We start from the raw sequence: 25706 nt of genomic DNA on the forward strand, positions 1-25706 counted from the left end.
GAAGAGGGAAAAGTTTCAGATCTTGTTTGAAATTCCTGCACCCACAAGATACCTGGCTTTCCAGCAAAGACAATGCTGCTGAGTTATTCCTATGCCTTTCACTAAATACTGCTCAGAGAGGAGGTGGGAGTCTGGAGACAAAAATGGACCCACCAGAATCACATTCTCAGGGGTGACTGTTGTCTCTTTTCCTTTCAGGCACCACTTGCCTACCTGTAAGGGCCGCCTGGTCACAGGCCATGTGAGTGCTGCTGCTCTGGGCTCAGCGCTCCCCAAGCTGCAGACATGGCTCACTTGGCCCACATGTGAACTTCAACCAAGACATCACATGGGACTCTGTCCTTTCAATGTCCTCTGATGCCTCCTTCCTGTCCTGGTCACACCCCACTGGACTTGTCAGGCTCTTTAGGAAGCTAAACTTCCCTCACTGAAGGAAAGGAAAATAGCATGCAAGAAAACAATGGCCCCCCAAAAGGAATCTCTGGTTGACATAGAAGGCAAGGTTCCCTTACATTATCAAAGAAGCAAATCCTTGGGTCATTTATTTCTCCATCAATGTTCCTGGTATGGCAAGAAGATGTGTTTAACTTTCTTGTAGGTTTACACTGGCAATTGATGCTGTGGGAAGGGAAGCTGTATGCTCTTAGTTGTAGCAGATCTCTTTCGGAATTCACACGTTGGGAGTCTGGCACTATCCTCTAAATGGTACTTTTGTTGTCTTTTTGTTCAACACAGCAAGTTTTTTCCAGAATCAGAACTGCCTGCCGGCCTCCCATGATTAACAGCCTACCAGCTCTCTGGGTAGATCAGATGTTTAATAGTTAGCCTAACTTATTGTTTATCTAAGTAGCAGTTATGACTGTGATGAAATAATATTTTAACTGCAGGGGAAGCATTACGGATTGCTCCCAAGTAGATTCTTCAGACTGGGTATGGCCGGCAGGGTTTCCTACTTTAAGACAGGAGGACCATTCCATCCCAGCTGGCAGTTCTCCATGTCTGAGATGCCATCATCAAATGCTGCTCCAAAGACCTAAGGGAGATGTGCCAAGGACAAGTACGTGGTCCCATCCCTTTCCATTGAGGCTCAATGGCCCAGCAAAATATGAAAGTGAAACCCGTGCTTCTAAAACGTAACAGTCTAGAGTCAGTGGAGTTTGTGAAACAACCTCATCACCGTCGCAGCAAATCTCAGCAGGTGAGATTCAAGGAAGATGGGGCCATTAAGAATCCAACTGGCCTAACTGAAGTTGAAGTTCAAACTCCTGAGGACCCAGTTGTAATGGGGAAGACACAGGCCTCTAGGCACCATCACCCGCCCACCTACTCGCTCTCCTTCCCCAGATCCCAGAAGGCAGGGGGCTTACGGAACATTGCGATCCAGACCTCTCCTAGTCTCAGGAAGCATTTCCCAGTTTTCAAAAGGAAGAAGCTCACAGCCAGCAAGTCCCTGGTGGAAATGCCAACAGCATCCCAAAGTGCCATCCAGGTCAACGGCAACCTCTCTGAACAGGACATTGTGTCTTCTGACCTTGCCTACCTAAGGTTGGCTCAGCATCTTGAGGATGGGCCTCGAAGAGCAAAGGCGTCCCACCCCTTTCTCCCTAGAGTGTCCAAAGTGCAAAGCAATGGGCCTGTTACCATCTGCTTGGAAGGAGGAACTTGGAGGGCTTCAGAGAAAGCAACAGCTGCTATTCAGGTTCCAGATGATATCTATCATAGTCCTTCCTTCAGTCCAGACAGGTCAGCTGGAATGAGCAATGCCATACCCCCTTTGGTTGACACATGTCCAGGTGATGGAAAAAGGATGCTGCCATCAGATTCTGAAAGATCCCCTTCCTGTATAAATGCCACCAGCTGTGCCAACCACACACCAGGCACAGGAAAATTTCAACCTGAATTGCTTTTACCCAAAGACAGCTCTGATGACAAAGACCTTGGCCCACTGTTGTATCAGTCAAAGGAAACGTGTGTTCCCTCACCTCCACGGACTCACATCTCTCCTTTGCCAGGCTCCCACAGCCAACCAGCCCATCCAGCAAGAGCCTCTGACTGTCCTTCACCCAGCGACAGTCACCAGGACCTAGTGTCACTCAAAATTAGTAGTGCATCTAAATCTGCACCCCTGTGTCAGGAGCAGATGGCAAAGAACCCCACCCAGTCTGACACCCCGATGTTTGAAAACTGTCCAGGAAGTGATCCCCCGCCATCCTCCATTCTGAGGAGTGAAGCCAAACTTCAGAGCAGCAGGGAGATTAGTGACATTAATCAAATTCACCTAGCAAGGGGTGAACTCTGCGACCTCCAAGGCCGTCTGCAATCCGTGGAGGAATCTCTGCACTCCAACCAAGAGAAAATTAAAGTTCTTTTGAATGTAATCCAAGACTTGGAGAAAGCTCGAGCTCTCACAGAAGGGTAAGGTGAATTTCTCTCTATTAAAAGCAACTGAGTGGATACATTTGCCAGGAGAGGGGCAGAGAAAGAGCACCAATTTCCTTTAGAAACATGCCTCTAAGTGTGTGTGGTCCTGTTGTTTCACTGTGTCATAACAGATGACCTGCTTCTGCTATGATTGGGTTTCATTTAGTGGATTTGGCAGAGGGAGGGGCTTCCACTGCCACTGGTTCTTCTTTCCAGGTCTCCACGGCCTCGGGAAAGCGAGCTGAAAATGAGTTTTAAATACATGAGGGTCTAGTTGATTAAGGAATGGGGAAAACGGTAGTAGGCAGATGCTTCTCCCACTTCATGCTCTTAGTGAGTTCTGCATTTGCCCAGGATGTCACTGCTATGTGCATTCATCACAGAACATTGGAGGTGGCCCCTGGGCTTGCTGCTGACCTCCTCTAATGACCGCTTGGAGATGGTGGGCCAGTTGGCTCATCACTAAACCAAGTAGTAGCAATTGAGCTGAAATCACAATGATGCAAAGGGGAAAGAAAACACCAGATGCTTTCCTGAGTCACTCAGTATCAGTCTGGAGAGAAGGCTGGGAGTTGTTTGGGTGAGGAATGTTCATTCTCCCAGAAAGTGTTCTCTAAAAACTGAGAAGACGCAAGGGCTAACGCTGATCAGAAAGGCTAGAAGAGAGGTCACTAACTGGCATTTGCTCTTCAGAACCATAGTTGCCTTATGAGAGGGAAGCACTGTGGAGATTAAACAGTCAAGAGTTTTGATCAATTCCCTTCTACTCATTTGCACATGCCTTCATCTCATAGCATGAGCAAACCAACAAGTTTAAGTGTTTAAATACATATATAAAGTCCTTTAGAAATGTAAAGTCCTATTGTCATGACTTTTGGAAGCTTTGTTTGTGGTGGGCAGGCAATGTCAGGGCACCATGAATGCTGAGAATGTGGTCAAGATGGTAGAGTGCCCATGGATTGATCCAGCAAATGCTCTGTCTTCCAGGCGCAACTTTTACCGAACGGGCCAAGATCTCAACAACTGCAGTACCTGCCAGAACACGGCATGCATCATATACAGGTACTGGACACAGCTGAGACTTGTTCTGCACAGCACAGAAGCAGAGGGTCCACAGAATACTCTAGCCAAGTCTCTTAAACACAGACAGTCGAGACTGAAACAAAAACAGGAGGCATTTGGATACTTGAGTCTTAAGACAAGGTGTTAATGAAATGTTAACATCTACTTCCAAGGCATGAATCACTTTGCTTCCCCACAAGGTCATGAGCAGATCCTTTTGATGTATGTATTCCTACCCTTACTGAACACTAACTATAAGCTCCATGGGTAAGTCCCCCATGCTGTTTTGCAACGTATTTCACAATTAAACCTTGTCAGGTGCATCTTTTGATCTGAGAGAAAGCTAATTCATTTGGACTATCATTAGCAGAGAATATTCTTAGAGGAGAAGGGACTAGAATCAGGACTCACTTTCCAACTCCCAAACCTCTGATCTTCATTATACCATTCCACTACTTCTCCCTCAATAGTCACTCTCCCACACTAAGCACCCACCACATCTTATGACACAGGCTAAGCACTTTGTGTTCATTCTAAGCAAACCATTTACTTTGGGCAAGGGGTGAGGCTGCTGCCAAAAAGATAATGTGTATTTTGATAAATGATATCATATAGTGGTGAGCCTGAAATCAAGAGATTCATAGTTTTTGCTGTTGAAGTTGAGAGCCATCAGCTGGTTTACTCCTCAAAGCTAGGAATGGGAACTCAACCCAGATTTCCTATGTGCATGGCAGAAAATTATTTGAGGCATTATTCCTAAGGTCTAACAGTCAAGGCTTGACCAAAGCACTCTGATGTGGGAAACAGCTGCCTTAATTATTAGGCTAAACACTTGCTCCTCAAAGATCTGTGTTCTAATCCCCAAGTCTCACAACAGCTAATATAACATGGGCTCAATATCTTTATCCGTAGAGTGGGAACAATGATACCTATTCAGCGTTACCTTAAGGACCAAACGAGCTAGCTCTGGTGAATGCCTTTTATAACTACAAATCTCTGCACAAATTCAAGAGCTCATTACTGTTGTTACTGGAAAGATCAATGGCCCCTTAGCTGGAAGCCCATTTTCTTTGGCACGATGGAAAAGTGGTCAAAAGCAGTCATTTCAGCTGATGACATCTAATTTTGCTTGACAAAAGTGTACAGTTTTGCTTTCTCTATTGCTTTTCTCTCTTTGATAAGAAAGGCGGCTCAGAGCCTGAAGCAAAGCACAACCCAAATGGGTTGTCTATGTCTTCTTTAGAGAATTTCTGATGCTTTCCTACAGAATCCTAAAATTTCACTCTAATAAGGGACCAGGTACTTGCAAGTTAGAAGGCGCTTCTGCCTAGGCAGGGTCACAGGCATTTTCTCTTTGAAGCTGTCAGCTCCTCACATGGAGGAGCCACAAGACCAAACGTTTTTACCAAAAATTCAGGACTGCTCACAGAAAATGCTTTTCACCTCAATGTGAAGTCACCCTCGCCCTTCCAGAAAAGGGGTTCTTGCCCAATGCTTGCTGCATTGGAAATCACTAAAACAAAAATGACTAAATGTCTATACAGCTAGGGAGAACAAAAAACTACTCATCACAATAAGAATTATTTTTTAACTAAGCTGCATTAAATTTTGGATAGACTATTCTCTATCTTCTCTCACTCAAATGATTTTGAAATTTGGCTTATGGAAATAAAATGGGCAGGTGGTAATTTGCCAGTCTACCACGAGTTTCCTGACCTTGCTGGGACGAGTCATTTCTGGCCTCTGGGTTTCCTCATCTGAACACGCAGAGCCTTTACAGAGATCTTTCCAATGGTCCACCTTAGTCCTGACATTCAGAGAGTCTAAACTGAATAAAAAGTGGCAATATGTGGCTGAACTATGACCTTCCAAAAAGTCTGAAAATGTTTGCATTTTCTTAGAACTTACCTCAAACACCCCAGATCTTCATTCTAAATGGAGATACACCTTGCACAGTTTAGCCCACTGTCATGCACTTTCCTAAAGAGTATGAATTGTCTGCCTGCCTCCCTCATTGCCATTCAACACCAGACAGTTTGCCCAGACAGCAATGATATCCTTGTATGCAAACCACAGAGAAAGAAAGGGCAATTAATTTGATGAAAGCAAAGAGATCAGAACAACATTCCTGTCATAGGAACAGGGGGAAGATGAGAGTTGTCATTAAAAAAAAATTTTCTTTCAAATGACATCGAACTTGTGCTGTGTCCTGGAAAGTCATATCTTCTAAACTAATGAATAAGTGATGTGGAATACTTATCCGCAGGCCTTGTTAAGCTTCAGTCTCTCCCTGCAGTGATGGATGGGCCCAGTGCACGTCACTGCACATAAAGTACATAGGCACCTGATGGCTTGCCCAGTGGGTCTCCCCCTCTGGATAGGCTGTTGCCAAGTTAGCAACATTTTCTAAACGGTGTTTCCCATAGGCCCTGTCAGCCTGGGGCTACAGCTCTGTCGCTAGCTCTTATCAAGACATGTGGGACCAAGAGCAAAGCCCAGTCATTCCATGCCTACCTCTCTGGGGTTTCCAGGGGATTCCACAAACGAGTAAGAAAGGTTTCTTTTGAGGTTTTATTCTCTTCTCTTTTTTTTTTTTGTCTGCTTTAAGGCTGCAAGCGGATGCAGGGGTGGGGTGTATAGATTTGGCCCAGAGCTTCAAGGTGCTAACAGGCTGCTAGGTATCCATTCACTTCTGGGAAGATCCCGTGGGTTGAGTGGCTGCTGCCAGTGACACTCAGATTAAATAACACTGAAAGACTTAGTAAGAAAGCTGTTCTCTTTTCAAATGTATTTCAATCCTTTTGATTACCTGGAGGGGGAAATCCAGGTAGCCTGCTGGAATGTCTTTAATACCTTTCTAATGCATGCTTATCACATTTCACTGCAAAGACAGAGGAGGGCTCAGGTTCACAGCCCTTGGCAAGCTAACAGTAGCTAGCTGGAATGGGATGATTTTTAATTTTTTATGGGTTATGGGAGGTTTCAACTTTTTAAACTAATCCTCTTAAATATTTATGGGAAAAGATGCAGGTCCCTATGACAAAAAGTGTGATCACCTACTTCGTATACTTTTCGTTATAAAGCTTAAAAGGTGAACTGATTTAGAAGAAAAAAAGTACCAAAAATAACTGTGTAGATGGGACGGGGAACCTCACAAGACCTCCAGAAGGAGTAAACAAGTGACAGAGGCTTGGAAAACGGTGACCTACAGAATTGTCTTCTCTCCTCAAGGGCGAGAAGTCTCCCCAGCCCCATCCTTCCTCCTTCTCTCAGCCTGTTCTCTGTTCCTCCAGTCCTATCTCCCTGCACTTGATCTTCACATTCACTCTAAAAATAGTCGGCAGAGCCTTTGTGGAAGACTTTGACTAACACGGATCATGCGTCTCTTTTCGGGTTGTAGTTCCCAGGAAATAGCAGCTGGATTTCAGTTATAAAATGATCCAATGTTTTAAAGAGAAACGAGTGAGAGTCTGCCGCAGAAGGATTGTGCATCTCCCATCCAATATGTTGCTTTGGGAATCAGAAACGCAAGTGAGACACAATCAGTTCTCCACTGTCGAGTGGAGAGGGAGAGGTTGGCCATGTAAAAGCTGGAAGGTGCTAGGGAAGAGAGACACAGAAGAGCGATTCATTGCCTGAGATGCACCCAGACCAATGACTCCCCTTCTCATCCTTAGCTTCTCTCTATTGCTTCAGCTAAACTTGCAGACATTTTTCCAGTAGTACCCACTTCCACCTAGCTCATCCATAAGATATATTCACATTTATAGAATTTTCCACTAATTAACACCTTTCCACTTAATACACTATGGTCCAAAAGACACTTGTCATCCCCCACACACAAAACTAACTCTCTTTCTTTATTTATTTTGTTCAATGACATGGATCATGAGATAAATCTGCTAAGAAGCCACTAGCTCCATGGACTTATTCTCAAGAACAACACACATCATAATGCTACTGATTCCACCTGTTAAATCCAGTTCTTTCATTCCAACTTCTCATCCTTGGTGTCTCAAATGTGGACTAGTTAGTCTTTTTCTCTCTGTCCCCTTCTACCCTATCCCAAGTGATCCTCCATGCCAATAGCTAAATACTTGCAGAGCAGGCTCTGGCCATGTCACTTCCTTACTAAACAAGTCTGTCTTGGTTCCTGGTGTTCCCTTCAGTATCTCATGACCCGTTTCACCTGCTGATTCCCCGCTCCTCTCCAGATACACAGCCCTGTTCAGCTGATAGCTGTGTCAAGCCTCCGTGCCTTTGCAGAAGTTCCTTCTCTTTCTGTCATGTCTTCTCTGCTCTTCTTTATCTTGATATTTTCATGTCATGTCATGAAAGCCAGGTCCTGAACAGCCTTCTACACTTCCTCAAAAAAGATTCATGTGTGTTCACAACCCTCTACCACTGATTCTGCTGCATCAAAGTGCAGCAAAGTCATGGGCCAGTACCTAGTACATGCTCAAGAGATTCTTATCAAAGAAAAGAACAGCTATATTGACTGGAGAAGAAAAACAAAGTAGCAGTGACATCAGATAATTATTTCAGCTATCTCCAAAGTCAAGTCATTGGGACTCCTGTGTGTACTCCTACCTTGGGTGAGTGTTTGCAGAAACTTAATTACGACTGAGCGCAGTACACATTGTTTCAATTTTCAAATACATCTAGGAAGATGTAACCTATCAGTTCTTACTTTGATGACTCAGAGAACATCCTGAACTTTTATAGGACATTGAGATTCTTGTTCCTAATGGCCACCCAACATCATTGTCCAGTATTTCTGCACAGGCTATAGTGAGAAAAGTCTAGCCACACTAACATATCTCTTCTTTATGGTATTTGAAATGTCTTCATAATAATCTTGAGAGAGGAATTAAAGCATCAGATTTGTATATTCTCTTAATCTAACACCAAAACCCAGGGCAGTAAAAAAGGACAGTTGCCATAAAATTCCCCATCCTAACTCAAGGACACTGTGAAGATGTGACTTCATATAGATAAAGGAATGTTGCAGATGTGATTCAGTTCAGGATATGAGGTCGGAGAGTCCCCTGGACTGCCTGAGTGGGCCCACAGCAGTCACAAGGATCCTCGCGAGAGAGAGTAGAGAGTCAGCTGGAGATCTGATGACGGTGGCAGGGGTCACAAGGTGGGAACACGAGAAGTCCCTACAAGCAGGAAAAGGCAAGGAATTCATCTTCTCTGGAAGGCTTTAGACCTCCAAAGCCGGGAGGGTAAAATTTCTAGTGTTTAAGTCTACTAAGTTCTCACCAATTTCTTCAAGCACCAATAAGAAATTCATACCTTCAGATTAAGTTCTGATAATTTATAAGCTTCTGGAGGTTAGTGTACATGATTTTGACAATTTTCACAACTAGAACTGAGGGCCAAGATTTGTTGGGATAAATTCAAAGGAGGGAAATAAGAAGAGAGCTACCACTTAGTGAGCACCTATTATTTCCTGGTCATTTTAAGTAGTCTTTTTACACTTAATCTTTACAAACCTTTGACAAAGGTTACAGTACTGCACTTGTACAGATAAGGGCCCTGAGGCTCAAACAGGGCACTGGCAGAACTATTCTGGAACTCATCATTGTAATGGCAACCTTAGCACAGTAGAACTCAGCTCTGTCTTCCTGCAAGTTACTTCCTGCAAAAGGCCAGGCTCATCTGATGGATGCAGATCTCAGCAGAGCATTCTACCACAACTGAGATCGACTCATCCAAGGGCACGTTGAGGCTTTGTGATGATGATGCAGGCCTTCGAGGTAACCACAAAGCTTGCTCATGGACCATATGTGTCAGGATCCCCTGGGTGACTGCTGGGCTTTATCCATAGACCTAATATTTCAAAGTGGTAGGTAGAGGAGAGAAATCTGTGACTGTAACCAAGGTCCTAGGGAAAGCCTCAAGCTAAAGAGGCTTGAGGATCAATGAATTAGGCAAAATCAGGGTCTTACAAGGAGACGGCAGTTAATTTATTAGTATCCTTTGTGATGACCGTCCTTTGAATGGAAATGTTTTACTTATATAATGGTCCAGAGGGTATCTTTTGTTTTAAAATGCATTCTTGGAAGGATGACTTTCCTTCTTGCTTGGCTTTGGTTTTAAGGTTAGACATAGATATTCCTAATTATATAAGCCGGATGCAAAAGGAGAATGGAAGCAAGGAAATGGAAAGCGAGAAAAAAAAGGTGTTATTTCTAGAATTGAGTATGTCTTCAAAAATCTCCTGTTTCCAATAGGAAGAGAAAGTGTCTCTCTCAGGCCAATGTGGAGACTGGGCTTGTCTTAAGCATTACTTGGCAGACTTATCTACAGCCTTTCATTCTTCCTACATCACCAGCTCCAGGTCTTATTTGAGATCAGAAACTCAGGTTGAGATCCAGGTTGGCATTTCTCCTTCAATCAAGGTTAAGACCAATTAAAGCCCAATTCTGCTCCCCCGCCAAAAGCCCCAATGCTAGGTGAGCCTGGAGTGTGGACTGCAGACACCAGGCAGGAATTGGTCTGCCCAATGCTGCCCATCACCACCACACACCCTTCATGATAGGAGTGAAGTTCATCCCAGGCGCATGAGTCAAGGGATGGCATGGAATTAAATGGAGCCCCAGTTCTCCATAACCATCCTCTTGGGTCTTCCAATTCCATGGACTACCTCTGCTTGCATTTTCATCATCACCAATGCCTCCACTTTCAAAATCTACCTGCCACAGACTGAGCAGAACTTCTGGATATTCAAAAGGAATTTAGCTCCAAGGGCAGCCCTTTGTATTTAGATATAAGCATTCTCACTCGGGGCTCACCCTTACATTTTTGGCACTGAGAGTATAGGCCGAAGAGGCTTCCTGGATGATGGGTCAAAGCCTTAAAGCTATGCATTCCAGAAGAGGAAAGCAAGGACTTCAGTTTACTAAAGAAGGACTCTACGGAGCTCATAAGCCACTTGAGGTCATGTGTGTTGCCAGGAGTACTGCCTGGAGTCTCCCTCTATAGTTAGGCTGTTTGGCCACAGGGTGTTGGCCGTGTCCGCCCCTTCAAGCTACTACCTAACCAGAGCAAAAAGCATTTCTCTAGCAATTGTAATACACACTCGGTCCTCTGGGTTTAACAACCAGCTTCCCACTTAAATTATTTAGTATTTTCCTTTTGTCTGCTTTTGAGGCTCTCCTAGAGTGGAGTCAGGTAAACTGTGAAGGTCACAGTCTTTCAGCTGCAATCTTCTCTCCAGATGCAGTGAAGTCTACAATGCAAGATAATCATGAAGTACACAATAGAGCTTTTGGTGCATGTGCAGCCCTCATCAAAACCCAGTACGGACTGAACAATCCTATGTCAAATGCTCAAAACATGCAATTCACAACAGTAGCGAAAGCGCCCACAAACAGGGAGTACATGGGCTATTTACATTGTCTTTTGGGGGTTACAGCCATGGAGACTGGTGTGTAGGTGAAAACTTCTCTGACAGGTTGACATCCAAGACATGTACTTGTCCCTATCTCCTGCTTGTCCTGGTGGCTCTGTCCCTTTATTCTCCTCCCTGGAGTATAAGAGGAAAGAAGTAGGATTTACAGCATCAGCAATTTATCTGCAATACAAAACGAAGCCTATTTGAATGTATTAATAGCTTAAGAGGCTGAAACATGGCATAAATCTAAACTCCAGCAAGTTGAGGGTTCCACAGGAATAGCAAATAGGTAGCTACTGGCACAAAAGCACAGTTGACCACAGAATGGCTTAGTCTTTTTTTCTACCTCAAATTAATGTAATAACAATTAACATTTGCCAAACCAACCACTTCACCAAGCAGTTTGCTAAATATTGCACATACATATATGCGTTATATCATTTCAGACTACCAATGACCCTAAAATGTGGGGTGAATTCTATCCCCATTTTATGGATGTGGAAAATAATCTCCTGCTTTTAGGAGACTGACCTGTCCCTCAATCTCCTTTCTGTTGACCTTGCCCCTTCAGCACACACACTTACATGAAACTTCTATGACGTGACCTACTCTTTCTCAGGGTTTAACAGGCAGACCTTCTTGTCACAGGATCCCAAACTCAGATATCCTTCAAAGGCAACAATCAGCAGGAAAAATTTCCAGAGCTTGAGCTGGCTTTCTTGTTTGCCAAGAGAAGGTGTTTCCCTCAGAGTTTGCCTGCCAGCAGACTGATGCCTTAAAAGGGAGCACTTGATAGTAAGCAAGCTGGTCATTAGGAGAAAGTTTTTTTTTTATTATTTTTAATTCATTAATTACATTGTATTATGTGACACAGTTTAATAGGTACTTGGGTTCTCCCCACTCCTCCCCAAACCCTCCCACCATGGTGGATTCTTCCACCTTGTTGCATAACCACAGTTCAAGTTCAGTTGAGATTCCCCCATTGCAAGCATATACCAAACATAGAGTCCAGCATCTTATTGTTCAGTCAAGTTCAAAGGCTTCTTAGGTATATCATCTCTGGTCTGAAGACAGAGCCAGCAGAGTATCATCCGGATCAATTAAAAGCTCCAACATACCATCAGCAAAAATTTACATCATTATGGAATTAATTGACATAGTAATGAGTAACCAATATGTTAAAAGTAAATGCGAGTTCTTAACCACCTTCTGTGACCACCTCATTGACATTTCAATTTTAGTTTATACACAACATATAACATACATAACATAACATGTTATACATAACATCATATCATCTTAAATTAAGGCAAACATGTGGTATTTAACCTTTTAGGATTGGCTCATTTCCCTTAGCATTATGGTTTCCAGTTTGGCCCATTTGGCCAGCAAGGAAAATAATCAACAAAGTAAAAAAGCAACCCACAGAATGGGAGAAGATCTTCGCGCACTATGTAAGTGATAGAGGGCTAATCTCCAGAATATACAAAGAGCTACAAAACAACCAAAATGTCAAAACAAACAAGCCACTCAAGAAATGGGCACCGGAAATGAGCAGACACTTCACAAAGGAACAAACCCAAATGGCAAATAAACATATGAAAAAATGCTCAAGTTCCCTGGTAGTAAGGGAAATCCAAATTAAAACATCAATGAGGTACCACCTAACGCCAGTAAGACTGGCCCACATGAATAAAAGCACCAACAACACTTGTTAAAAAAAATTTTTGTTTCTTTAATAGCATTTTGTTTTTTTTCATAGCTGAGTAGTATTCCATGGAATAGATGAACCATAGCTTTCTTATTCAATCCTCTGCTGATGGGCATTTTGGCTGCTTCCATGTTTTTGCAATTACTGATTGTGCTGCTATGAACATAGGAGTGCATGTTGGTTTCTCATAAAACAAGTGTTCTGGATATATTCCTAGGAGTGCTATTGCTGGATCATACGGTATGTTGATTTTGAGTTGTTTGAATGTTTTAGAACAATATCACATTCAGGATGGGGGGGGAACTCCTGTTGCCCAGAGTGTCCTCCTCCAAAGCACCTCCCAAACAGTGTGATTTATTACATGCACAGGAAACCAAACCATCTTCATTGCTTCTATCAGTTCTTACAGCAAATTCTTGCAGAAAGAATGCTGCAAGAGGTCAATAGATCCGTAATGCAACAGCGCTCTGTGAGAGAGGGAAGAGTGAAAAAAGAGGGAGAAAAAAAAACTAAAACAAAATGTTTTCTTCCTAGAGAGGCACCAGAGAGCATCCATTTACCAGCCAACCTGCTTGGAGATGGCAGTGATTTGCCCACACTTCTCCTTACAAGAAGCACAACACCCACTTGTTCACTGGGCACATTAGCAGCAAACCCTGGACCCAAAACTGCTGAGCCCAGATATGACCTTGAATAGACTGCCTCCAAATGGAGTGGATATATTTTCTCAGGCATGTAGACTCACTGTTGATGCTTTCCTGACATCAAGAAAAAAATCTGTAGAGTGGGCTGCTCAGTTAGTCCTTGAATGATCCCCTATCCAGACAAATCCAGGTTGAATCACATTCCATTGAGTCCCATGGGGTCACCAGGTCTTTGTCAACCCCTGCCACCCAGTATACACATATGTTTTGTGATTAGAGTTGTACACTGTCACAGATTACTGTGTTACTTCAATACAGTTCATCCTAGTGCACAAGCTCAGAGGCTAGATGCAACATGGGTTCAAATCTTGATTCTGTCACTTATTTCTATGTGCATTAGCTAAATATTTAACCTCTCTTTGCCTCAGCTTATTAACTTGTAAGATCAAGGTATTCTATCCTGTAGGGCCGTGAGTAAGTATGAGACAAGTAACTTAAACTGGTAGTCCAGTGTTTATCAGATAAATGTCATTTCATAAAGCCCAAACTGACCTTGACACCAGGTTTTAGATTCTGATCAGAACTCAGTGTGACTCCCTATTGCCAACTTGCTTGTCCATTAAATGGACAACCTTTCTATCTCCTTTTTTAAAAAAAAAAGTTTCATTTGAAAGGCAGAGGCATACAAAGATCTGTCTGCTGGCTCATTCCCCACATGGCTATGGTGGGCAGGCTAGTTCAGGCTGAAGCCAGGATCCAAGGTCTCTCACGTGGGTGCAGAGGCTCAAGGACTTGGGACATCTGCTGCTTTCCTGGATACAGAAACAGGGATTTGGATCAAAAGTAGCACCGGCCCCCAGGACTGGAACGGACACCCATATTGGATGCCAGTGCTGCAGATAATAGCTTAACTCACTGTATCACAGTGACAGACTCTTCCTGCCTGAGCTATCTTGAGGACAAAATAAAAACACTGACCTGCAGTGTTTTATAACTTTGAAAGAGTTATATAAAGCTAAGAGGTTTCTTATATTTGTTTGTTCCTATATAAACTTTTATCTCCTCTTGGCTCACCCAACTTCAGCTTGTCCTGCCAAAATCTTACATCCATAACCTAGCTCTGTTCTTTGCTTATGTATTTACATATCTACCTATTTTTTGCTGTATGCTCCTCGCTGTTTCTCCTTCCAGACACCATGACTTAAGGGTCTGCCTGCTTCCAATTACTTTGAAAAATATCCTTCTGTTTTTTACCTAGTATGACAGTTAGAGAATACATCTATCAGGTAACTTACTGAGGGGCTTTCAAGAAGGAAGCCTTAAAGTTTTCCAGGTTTACTTTCTAAACGGAAGGTGACACTACCCTCAGACATCTCCTTGAAAGGCTCCAGGACTTCCTCGGAGAACTGGGCGTTCACAAGTGCCATGTATCCTCTGGAGGATCACCTCTTGCACCTAGACCACTATGGGCTGTCTCAATGGTTGCTGCATGAATTCTAACTCTTAACAATGTCTTAACCGATCAGTGTCTCACATTATGAGCCAGGAATCTGCATCATCCACTAAGCACTCACCACCATCTTCTTGTGATCTCTGCTGGAACACAGGGTGTAGAAATGACAGGGAGGGTGGGAAAAGGTAAGGGTGACAGGATAATAAGGGTAAAATCTATTGGCAAAGAGCAGGTCAGGTTGAAAAGTTTATCACTCACTGCTATGTCTTCATTCCTGGACTGAAATCCAAAGCAGAGTCATTCACAGAATTTACAGGCTCTCTCTTAAGAATTTACTGGAAATTCTCACCAAGTTGGCAACCTGCTACTCCTTGTAGGGAGCCATTGAGCACAGTGTGGGTTGGCTAAGTATGCAGTTAATGGGATCTCCTCTTCCCACTAAAGCTCAAGAAGAAAAGCAGATAGGCGAGGGCACTGCCCCATCCCCATGTAGATGGCAGCTTCCATCAGGGCAAAACACACTTTCTCTCCTCCCCTCCACACTAAACAGTAGTTTGTCAAATGGATGAATAAGAAGAAAAGTGACAATTTTCCTTTATGCTAATAAATTGCTTTGGCCTAAAACACATTAATCAATTTCTTTGTAAAGTGCACACACTTTTCTACATTCTGCTATTTGCCTGGCCTTGAAAAGAAAGTCACTTTCAATCCCCTTTAAACTGTCAAGATCAGTGGGGGCAGCCAAGAGGGGGTGGAGGGGCTCCCTAAATCCTAGTGATTATATTGGAACCCTGCCATGTTTCCATAGAGACATCAAACGGAAGCAAGGGATGAGGAGCAATGCTGCTGACAAGGTATACAATTATCAAAAAGCTGAAGATATAGCAAGAAGATGAGACATACAGTCCCTGGGATAGGAAGATAAGGGACATAGATAAGATGAGCAGAGTAGGGAGAGAACAGGGGCTAGGCAAGGTGATTGCACCTGTCATTACTTCTCATCTGTACAACTGCCCAGCAAGGTAGCTGTTACAACCTCCACATTCAGCTGAGTCACAAAAAGAAAAGAAACTTCCCCAAAGGTCACCCAGCCAGTAAGTGGTGCAGCCTTGGTTCAAACCCAACGGTGTTCAACTCAAAAGTCCTCACTCCACTCTCCATGCTGCACTGTACTTCCCGTTGTGATTATGAGATGTCGTTTATTTTCTGCCTCCTGGCTTTTTATTTTCCACATAGGCCTGCCAGTTGTATACACAGTTTGAAATCAACCACAGCAATATTTTTTCCCTGACATTTATCAGAATACTTGTAAATCTTGACAGACTCAGACGATTTGTTGTTGTCTGTGTGGATGATGGAGCAGAGAGGCTTCATGTGGAAGATGAGGCTATCAGCCTGTGTATTATGTGTGCATTCATACAATTTGGTAAGAGCACGAAGATGAAGGACTGGAAAGAAGAGAGAAATATGAAGCTTATCTTAAAAGAAACTTGTTCTTTTAGTCACCTATCTTGAACCCTGGGAGGAGCCACAGGGACAGGGTTCAAGTCTAGCTGGCTTATCGTTATTGCCTTGGAGCACAATATCAGGCACAGAGCAAAATGGATGAATGCATGGATGAAATGTTCTGTGCCAGCAAGCTTCATTCAGTGAATGCTAGAATAGGCAGAGGTACCTACGTTGCTGCCTCGTGGAGCTGTACAATGAAGATCATTTTTAACCCATGGTAGGCAGCCAAGGCTATTTCAAACACTAGGAGAACTGTCCATAGGAATGTTGTCTACCTGTGAACCATGAATGTTCCCAGTGCTTGTAGGGCATGGGAAACGAAATTTGAAATTTACCGTGTTACGTCCTTTCCTTGGGGCAGGGAAGGACTTAACAAGGGCAATTTCTTGGCTTGCCAGTGGATTTTTTTTTCAGTTTTCACTTGGGAAAATGAAGTACAGATGGTACAAACAAAAACTGACTCCACTGACCAAGACAAACAGGTGCAATACCGGTGATGCATCCTGTATGTAAACACAGTGTGTAAGTCTGTGGATGCCTCTGCTTACTGACGTGGCCAATCTTGAGTTTTTGCTGAAAGGTCTCTGATAGTTCTTGATGTTGGCTAAAGTTTGCTGAGGACATCAAGCCACTGCAATAGCAGTGCCAAAAGATCAGCAATAGTGTCTCCTGTCTATCATTCCTTTTCAACATCTAAATCAGGGCCTGGCCCATGGAAGATGCACAATAAACTTCCGTGGAATAGCTGGCTACACAAGGAGTGTCCACTTCGTGCTGCACATTGTACATGCATATGCCATCTAAATCTTACATCTTATAACTAGGTACTGTGCTTCTATTGAAGATGAAGATACTGTGGCTTGAAAAATGGGAAATGGTTTCTATAAAACACCAGCTAACAAGTTAGAAAGCCTTGAAAAACACAGCTTATGTTTAATCCATTATACAGTTCACCCAGTTAGGATTATGTCCCTACAGATGGTTCCAAAGAGAACCAGAAAGATGAAATATGTAAATGAGGGACAAGAAAATCAAGGAAAGGTTCATTAAAAGTACAGAGACAATTAGACATCTTTTTTCCAGAGCTAGCATCCCTCCCATCCCTAACTTGGCTATGGTGTTGGCCACTTCTCCCTTCTCATGTTAGAGCCCTGCCTCATTCATTTCAGAAGGTCTGCTGAGACCATACCTTTGGGGGTTTCATTAGTCAGACAAGCACTCACAATCTGCCTTTTCAGCAGCATTCATCCTGAACCTGGAGGGAGACATGGAATAGCAGATGAGGACCAGGTCCCTTTAATGATGGCCACTTTTGAGCTCTTGCTGGGTATAAAGACGTCCACCAGTTTCCTACGTCCCCACCCAACATGCGGTCTCCAGTCCTCTACATGCAGTATTTCACCATCTTCCTGGCTAAGCAAGAAGCATGCACTATTTTCATAACCCGTCATTTCTACACTTTTTATTCCCACACTGTTTCATCCCGGATCCTTCTGTGAGCCCTGGTAGGGCACTAGGCAACAAACACATCTATAGCTTAAGGGTGTTTGAGCCAAGACCCTGACACTGACAACTCCTCTGTAATCTGCTGGGGAGGAAAGCAGACAATTGAGAATAGAGGGCGCCAATGCACAGTCTGCAGGATGTCTAACTGGATTCCTTTTTTCTGTCCCAGCCCTCTGAGAGTTTCTAGGGAGACTGAGCGGAGACAAGAAAGCTGAGAGTGCCTGGGGTATACCAGCCGGATTTCCAGGAATGCAGAAATTGGGAGAGGGGGCTGTGAAACTTCTTCACAGGTCTCACCTTCTGCTCCAAATCCCACCTGTTGGGGACCCTGGCCCCTAAGGGTTCAGGTTCAGACTTCTATGGTTTTTTGACAGTCAATACAATGCAATGGAGTCTGTCAGGATATACATTAATGGCTCCAATACACACAAGTAAATAGCATTAAAAAATGGAGGTTGGAATTGCCCATCAATGAAAGTGTCCTGAAATGTATCTCAATATTAAAGTTCTTGAGATATATTATTGAGTTGAAAATTCTAAAAGCAAGACACAATATGTTAACAGTAATCAGATCAATGATAACGATAATGAGAGCTAATGGATATAGTGGGCTTACTATATTGCCAAACACCACTCTGAGCACTTCATGGATATTATCTGACTTTACACCTATGCGGGTAATTAAAAATAAATGGATCATGCAAATAAAAGATCCTCAAAAGAGATCATGGAAATATGTATCACAAAAACACTACCTAAATTTTGAAAAGTTACACATTATCTTTTAGTTTGATATTCTATGAACTTCAGCTTTAAAGACTAATTGAGTTATCTGAAAGGTTTATATATTTATTTGGAAGATCTATTTATTTATTTTAAAGTCAGTTACACAGTGAGGGGAGACCTAGAAACATACACAGAGAAGGAGAGGGAGTGAGAGATCTTCCATTCACTAGATCACTCCCCAAATAGCCTCATGGCCAGGACTGGGCCAGGCTGAGGTCAGGAACAAGTAGCTTCTTCTGAGTCTCCTATATGCATGCCAGGGTACCAAGGAGTGGGACCATCTCATGCTGTTTTTTCTAGGCCACTATCAGGGAATTGTATCGAAAGTGGGCAGCCAGGACTCCAACTGGTGCCCTTATGAGATGTCCGTGTTGTACACAGCAATATAACCCACTGTGCCACAGTGCCACACCAACTACAAACTTACCAAAATACTCTTGAGTTAATTCCAAAGAACACTTTTATAAAGAGGCACTATTATTATTTGCACTTCAGATGAGGAAACTGAGCTGTCCGTTTTGTTGGGTATTCCTCAATATCACTTAATTCCTTAAGAATAAGGTCGTATGGGGCATTAATGCACAAAAATCCATTATTAGAAGCATTAAATAGATATAGTAGAGAGATTGGAGCCAACAATTACTGAATACTCATCTACTATCAGGCTGTCCTGGTACATGTCTCATTTACAATTAATAACATCCCTGTGAGAAAGGCAATTAAATGAATGAGGAACTTGATAAATGAAAAGGTAGGAAAATTTGCAGGTCACATAGGCAGTAGGTAACTAAGGATCTGGGACATGAACCTAAAGCCTATGTTAGCTGGGCACCTACTGACATGAAATCAGTCCATGCTGGGTTAATCAATTCCTTGCTTCCACTCTTTGTGTTTTTCAGTGTTGAATATGATTTTCGGCAGCAAGAAGGCAGGTTCCATGAAGTTTTGCAGAGTCTGGAGGAAGCTGAACCAACTGAAGAAGCTTCTCCTCCACCAAAGTCTCCAGCAGAACCCCCGGTCCCTGAGAAACAAGACCTGAGGCGGAAAACCAAGAAGGTGAAGAAGAAGTGCTTCTGGTGGATCTGAGCTGGCTGGGACTGTCCACGCTGCCTTTCCCATGTTCCTCCGTGTACCTCCCTGAGGTGGGGAACCACTGCCCCCGAGGTCCTCTGCTTCTCTACAAATGTCCGGGGCTGCAGACCACTTGATGTGTGAAACAGAAGAGTTCCATGGGGCTGCTGTAGCTGCTGCTGGATGCCAATCACCAACCTAGCCCCATACTTGCCACTGCTGCTGAGGACTTCCGGGACCCTGGAATTCTCCATCACTCACATCCAGGCCCCATCCTGGTCTGTGAGTTCAGATTCCCATGGCTAGATCCTCGCTGCACTTTCCAATAACTCCATCCTATCAGGCACTTGCTTTTTAGCCTGAGCTCATCACCCCCCCCCCAAAATTAAAAATTAAAATGTTGTGTAGAGCAGAAAGACACAGAAGGTTATAAGCAGATACTCTCGAAAACCAATTAGATCGAATACCAGTGTACATAAGCACAACAGAAATGGGCAGTGCATAAAGATGTAAGATCACCCTATTGTATTGAGGTCGTCTTCATGTTAATCGGATCCTTGATCCCAAATCAAGGCGCTGTCATCTCATGGTGAGCAGGCCTTACTGTCTGTGTCAGACTAAGGTGAGCCTAGGGTGTAAGGAACCTATCAAGGTGATTGTTCTGTGTGATAGGCATTCAAAGAGTGCATTAGTGTCTGTGATTGTCTCAGGGCCCGCTACAAACCTGGCTGGGGCTCAAAAATGCCTAACCAATGGGTAGAATCTGGCTGGGGTGTGAACTCTTGGATTCTATATTTCATTTACCGGAGATACTAAATATCATGAAGATACATCTAATCAGTGACACAATTATCGCTAAAATACAACATAATACTGTTTCTTATCCTTTCAACCTTGCAACAATCTTGTATATAGGTTCAAACATATATGAGTCTGCTCTGTCTCCCTTCATTGTAACTGGGCAATGGCCACTTGACTGAAGAAGCAGCAGGACTAAGGATGAGGATGTAATTGTTTCCATTTCAGTTCTAGAAACATCTTTTTTTCCCAAAGTCTCTGTTCTTTATTGTCCAGCTCGTTCTTATGAAAAGACCCCGAAGTTGCACGGCTGAATAAGCTATTAAAGTAATGCAATTAAATAATAGCTACACACTCTTGGAAACTGAAGGGTAGGATGATAAGGCTCGGATTCTTCCTTGTCACGTTCTCTGTTAGCCTGTGATTCAAGTGATACTGCTAGAAAGAACTCCTAAATGAAGAAGGCACTTAAAACCCCCTTTGCTGAAGGTCTTAGATCTGAGTTAGGCCTTTGCAGAGTACAGGTTCCTGTGTGGTGGTAGGATGCTTATCCCCCACTGCAAATTGAGATCAACTGTGCCAACCATCCCAAGAGTTTCACCTTCCCTTGTGACAGCCACTGCAATGTATAAAGCTATTTCAGCAGGAGCAAGAGGCAAATTTGGCAAGGCATCTCAGCTTGCACTATTTAAGTCTTGGAATGTCATTCAAGATGTTCTTGTTCTGTTTCTAGTGTAATATTGAAACCCACAAAATGAGACCAGAATACATAATGTCAAGTCAGAATTAAGATAAATATACTTGTCGTACTTACAAAGCCACATTTCAATAAGATATGCTACCCCTGGCTCAAAGCCACCATCTTTCTTCCTGTATCCATACAGTCAGCTTTCAGTTGGCCCCAGCAATGGAAAAGAACAGCATAGAGGATAATCCAATAAAGCAAAACCATTTGGGAACTCTTATGTAATTTTATCTTGTAGTAGAGCTTCGATCTTAATTTGCTTGGCTTATGCTAATCTCAAAAGAATTTATTATACTCTTGGACATCATGATCAAATGAAAATAATCCTGTTCCTAGAATGAACAGACCCAGACAACAGAACAATCTATTATACTAGCCTTTGGCAAGCTGTTTAAGTTTCAGGGTCTGTTTGACCATTCCTGAACAGAGATAAAAATACCTACTCTGCTATAAAGATCTTTGCACCATCCACTATCAAATGAGCAGGATGACTCAGAAATAAGCTGGATCATTTGCCAAAGTTAGCCTGGAATTATGAAAAATGCTTGAGCTAACTCATACAAAATTAAGAAACTCATGAATCCATACAGCTCTGAGGAGTTGGGGATCTCACTCAAACCCTCAACTGAATTAAATGGAATCAGGGTGGGAACTATTAGTATTTCTAGAAATAAAATCAACTGAGGTGATAAAAATTCTATACCAAAGCACAACAGCTGCATGGCTTGGGTCACTTCTCTGAAACTGAAAAGGAGTTCTCTTCTGAAAATTAAATATTTAAAATGATTATGAGGGAAAAAGGATTTGCGAAACAAGATTCTGCTGGATAAGAGTGATCATCTCTATGTTTAAAACATCATTAACACATTTACAAAAACTCTACACTCATGCTCGTGTGAAAAACACTGCTTCTTTGTAAAAATAATATATAACATCTACCATGATATTCTACAGAAATGCTATATGTGAGGTTATATGGTTTTATGAAAAATATTCATTTAGCAAAAATTACTTTTATAAAATTGAAGGGGGAAAAGTCCAATACATCAACTTAAATTGCAGGAGTTTATGTAGCTGCTTTCTCTGTAGTTAAAAAAATGCATACTCATTATCCTTGGAACTTAATACCAGCTCATCTATAGAGCACCTTCTTAAAGACGATGTACTAATGTAAGGTTTTGTAAATTTCTAAACTGTTTTAAAGGGGATATTATCTTTTGCAATAAACTTACATATTTTTCCTAGGTCTTAAGACTCCATTATTGTTTGGGTGACAATAGGCAAACTTAAGAAGGAAGTCTATTGGTCCCAAGGGCAAGGACAACTTGCATTCTGGATTGCTTTCAGCTATTTCTCAGAGAAACAAACAAGAGAGTCAGGATTTCGTGTTGCGATGATCAAATGGGAGCCCACGTGTCCTAAAGCCAGGAAGGACACAAGAATGAACGTAACTGTTCTCAAGTTCATCCAAACAAATATATGCTCATGATTTTTATAACTAAGCTCATATTCCTGGACTCCAATTCATTCAGTATTTTCTTTATTTTCTTTAAAAGTTCACTTTATATTACTAGCATGAGAGAAATCTGTATCATGTTCTAGAAATTGATGACCTAATCAAACCTACTTCATTAAAAACTTGATAAAAAATAAATACTTTTGAGGGTGCTAAGTCCCACATCAACAATCTTTGTTAAAAAAAGAGATCGGGGCAAAGATCAACACATATCATAACCATACTAACACCAAGCCCATTTTCTAATGGACTAATCATGAGAATTAAGAGATCACTGAAAATAAGTGATCTTCAAATGCTTCTACTTTTCCCCTCAGTCTTGTCCAGGAACCATCTAAACCCTTCTTGTTTACAGCCTAGAGTACAATGCTCCTGCTCTGTCAGCTTGGGAAAAACAAAAACCAGACTGCACACAGAATCAAAAGCTTTGGGTGAACAACCATGAACAAGCTACTGAATCTCTGTGAGCTCCACGCCCTCCCCTTCTAATGCCAGACCTATCCCCTGCTTTCCAAGGATACCCTGACAGTCAACTGAGTGGAAACCCTAAGCACAACAGGTGGCACAGAGCAGGTGCTCAACAAATGCACTTTCATGCACTGCAGTAATTTCCAAGAGGAGATGTTAGATGCTGTCAGGAGGCTATAGTGACTTTCAGAAACAAACCTAAGAATTTTTTATGACAAGCAACATACCTTCCCAGCCTTACAAAAACCATTAGAAACTATCGTGATGAATGGTTAATAACAAAGTCCTGCCTGACCCAAACAAAAACAAAAACAAAAACAAAACAAAACAAAACAAAACAAAACAAAACAAAACAAAACACTGGGCAGAGCATGTAAAACACTCCGGGGAATGATGAAGGATACTTGTTGCCTGAGATTAACTCTCCTAATGGTGCAAATGATTTCTAAACAGAGGTTCCTTCCATTTTAAGCAGGTGATTAAGTAAAGGTAGCTGATTTGCTTAGGAACTTGTAGAAGACAGGGGGAGGTAAATACTTGGAGGTGTGTGTGTGTGTGTGTGTGTGTGTGTGTGTGTGTGTGTGTTAGGTGGGATTTGTAAAGGGAACAGGAACATTGCAAGAAACAGTACAGCTAAACTTGAAACCCAATCTTCCTTTCATTAACTGAGCTAAGTCCTCTGTACAACCTTCCTTTGAAAAGGCTCTAATTTTAAGCTGTAGAGGCAGGTTGTTGCATGCTAAAAACATATTTATTTTTTTTAAGTTCCAAGAATTAAAAATAGTTTTATGATCAGTATGCCCATAAAGCATTGCTTGCAGGAAAAAGTGCTAGGGGACAAATCCAAAGCCAATACTGGTTGCACTGAGTACAAGTCTCTTTCCACCAAATCCATGATCATAATCTCCGCCATGGGTGCCTCCCTCTCGACCTCCTCCCCATCTTCTTTTAGCCACATTCAGCCTAAGTTTCTACTGACCAGCTTACACCAACCCTATTCATGACGCCTCCCAAGGCCATGCTTGCACACTGCCTCCTACGCAACCTTCAGCCTGTGAAGAGCAAGAAGGCCTATGCTGGCAGCACCTTGGAGCTTGGTTTTCTCACTGACAGACAAGCTAGGTGGAAGGTCCATATGCCTCTTCACCATATTCTTCCTGTTTCAAACCTCTTTCATCTCTTAACTGGCCTCTATAGAAAGTCCCAATAACCCCCTCCGCATATACTCTCATTTGCAGTTCCCATTATCTACACAGAGACTGTAGGCTGGCTTTCTGTTACTGAAGTTAAGGACCTATAACTGTGAAGAAAGAGGTACATCTGGATTACAGTTCCAGAGTTTCAAGGGAATAACTCTGGCATCAGTGTGACTCTTGTGAGGGCCTCAGTGGAAGGCAATGGGCACAGCACAGTACAGGGGCCAGAAATCAGGGGACAAAACAGAAAGCAAGAGAGACTTAGGAGTCTAGGATCCCTTCCTGTGATGGCAGTGCCCCTAAGCGACCTAAAGACCTGCTACCAGGGCCCACCTCTTAAAGGTCCATATCACCTCTCTGCTTCCTAAAGAAGCCCAAGACTCATTTGCACAAAACCAAGAGAATAAATCACATCCAGGCCATAATGGCTGCTGAAGGGCTCACTGAAATATCTAGACCTGAACCATGTCACATTCTGATGAAACACTCAATGACTTTCCCAAAAACCTAGCAAGTCAGACAAGGTCTGTTGCCATGATCCAGAGGCCTGCATGACATGTCCCTGCTTCTTTCAGCTCTTCCACAGGGCTTTTGGCTCTGTGCCCTCTAGTTTCACTGAAGCTACTTGAGACCCTTAGATCTAACCTGTTAACAACCCCCGAAGCTCCTGCCACCTGAAATATTCACCACCGCCCTCCTTACACACTTTCCAACTCCACTGGGGTTTTCTAGACAACACCACCCGCAACTATCACCCTCACTCACTCCCCTAGATAATCCCCAAATACTCCTCCCAGACACTCACTTTGCACCAGGCACTTTACCATCCAAGTCCTTGAAACACTTGTCCTTGTGCATATGGCCATGGTGCTCTTTGATGAAAGTATGTCTAGTAACACTATAACCTTCCTCAGGCAGGAATCTTGTTTCTTTTTGCTTGCCTTTGTATCTTTAGCACTTACCACATGAGATTTGAAAATGGGCTACAGGAATAAATTAACAAATACATTGTATCCAGTGGAGAGACACTCAAGCTAGAGTGTCAGTTTTTGTCTTGGCCATCAGAAGTCACACAAGGCTGATACCATTGCTGTACAGGGTCTAGTTTCTAGGAATTAGGGTTGTCAGCTATAATGTCCTTAAGGTTTCAAACTCCACTGTGGTCCACATGGGATTCAAAACCCAAACGCGTTAAGAAGCTACTGTCCTCTCCCATTGACACTCCAGTGCTTTTGTCCTGATTATTGACAGCCCAGTTTAACCTTATTTAGGAATAAATTGCCATCATAATTAAATCCTGATGCATTTTGCACATTTTACCAAGATACTGCCTTATTGTGTGAAAGAGAAAATGAGTTCTGAAATGAAAGCAGATTGTTAACTATTTTCTGTTATAATGTTTCTATTAAAATGCC

At 42.7% G+C, this 25706-nt stretch overlaps 2 protein-coding genes across 3 annotated transcripts in view; one reads left to right on the forward strand and one right to left on the reverse strand.

Moving 5' to 3' along the window:
- The window catches only part of DOCK2 (dedicator of cytokinesis 2), a 526535-nt gene that overhangs the window by 303891 nt on the left and 196938 nt on the right, over positions 1 to 25706 (reverse strand). The window lies entirely within an intron of this gene.
- INSYN2B (inhibitory synaptic factor family member 2B) lies at positions 1091 to 19583 on the forward strand. Its single transcript, XM_004587445.2, has 3 exons — positions 1091 to 2415; positions 3409 to 3483; positions 19397 to 19583. Exons 1-3 carry the CDS (start codon positions 1091 to 1093, stop codon positions 19581 to 19583), a joined length of 1587 nt encoding a protein of 528 aa, XP_004587502.1.

The sequence above is a fragment of the Ochotona princeps genome, chromosome 19, assembly GCF_030435755.1.
Source record: "Ochotona princeps isolate mOchPri1 chromosome 19, mOchPri1.hap1, whole genome shotgun sequence".
NCBI classification, from domain to species: Eukaryota; Metazoa; Chordata; class Mammalia; order Lagomorpha; family Ochotonidae; genus Ochotona; species Ochotona princeps.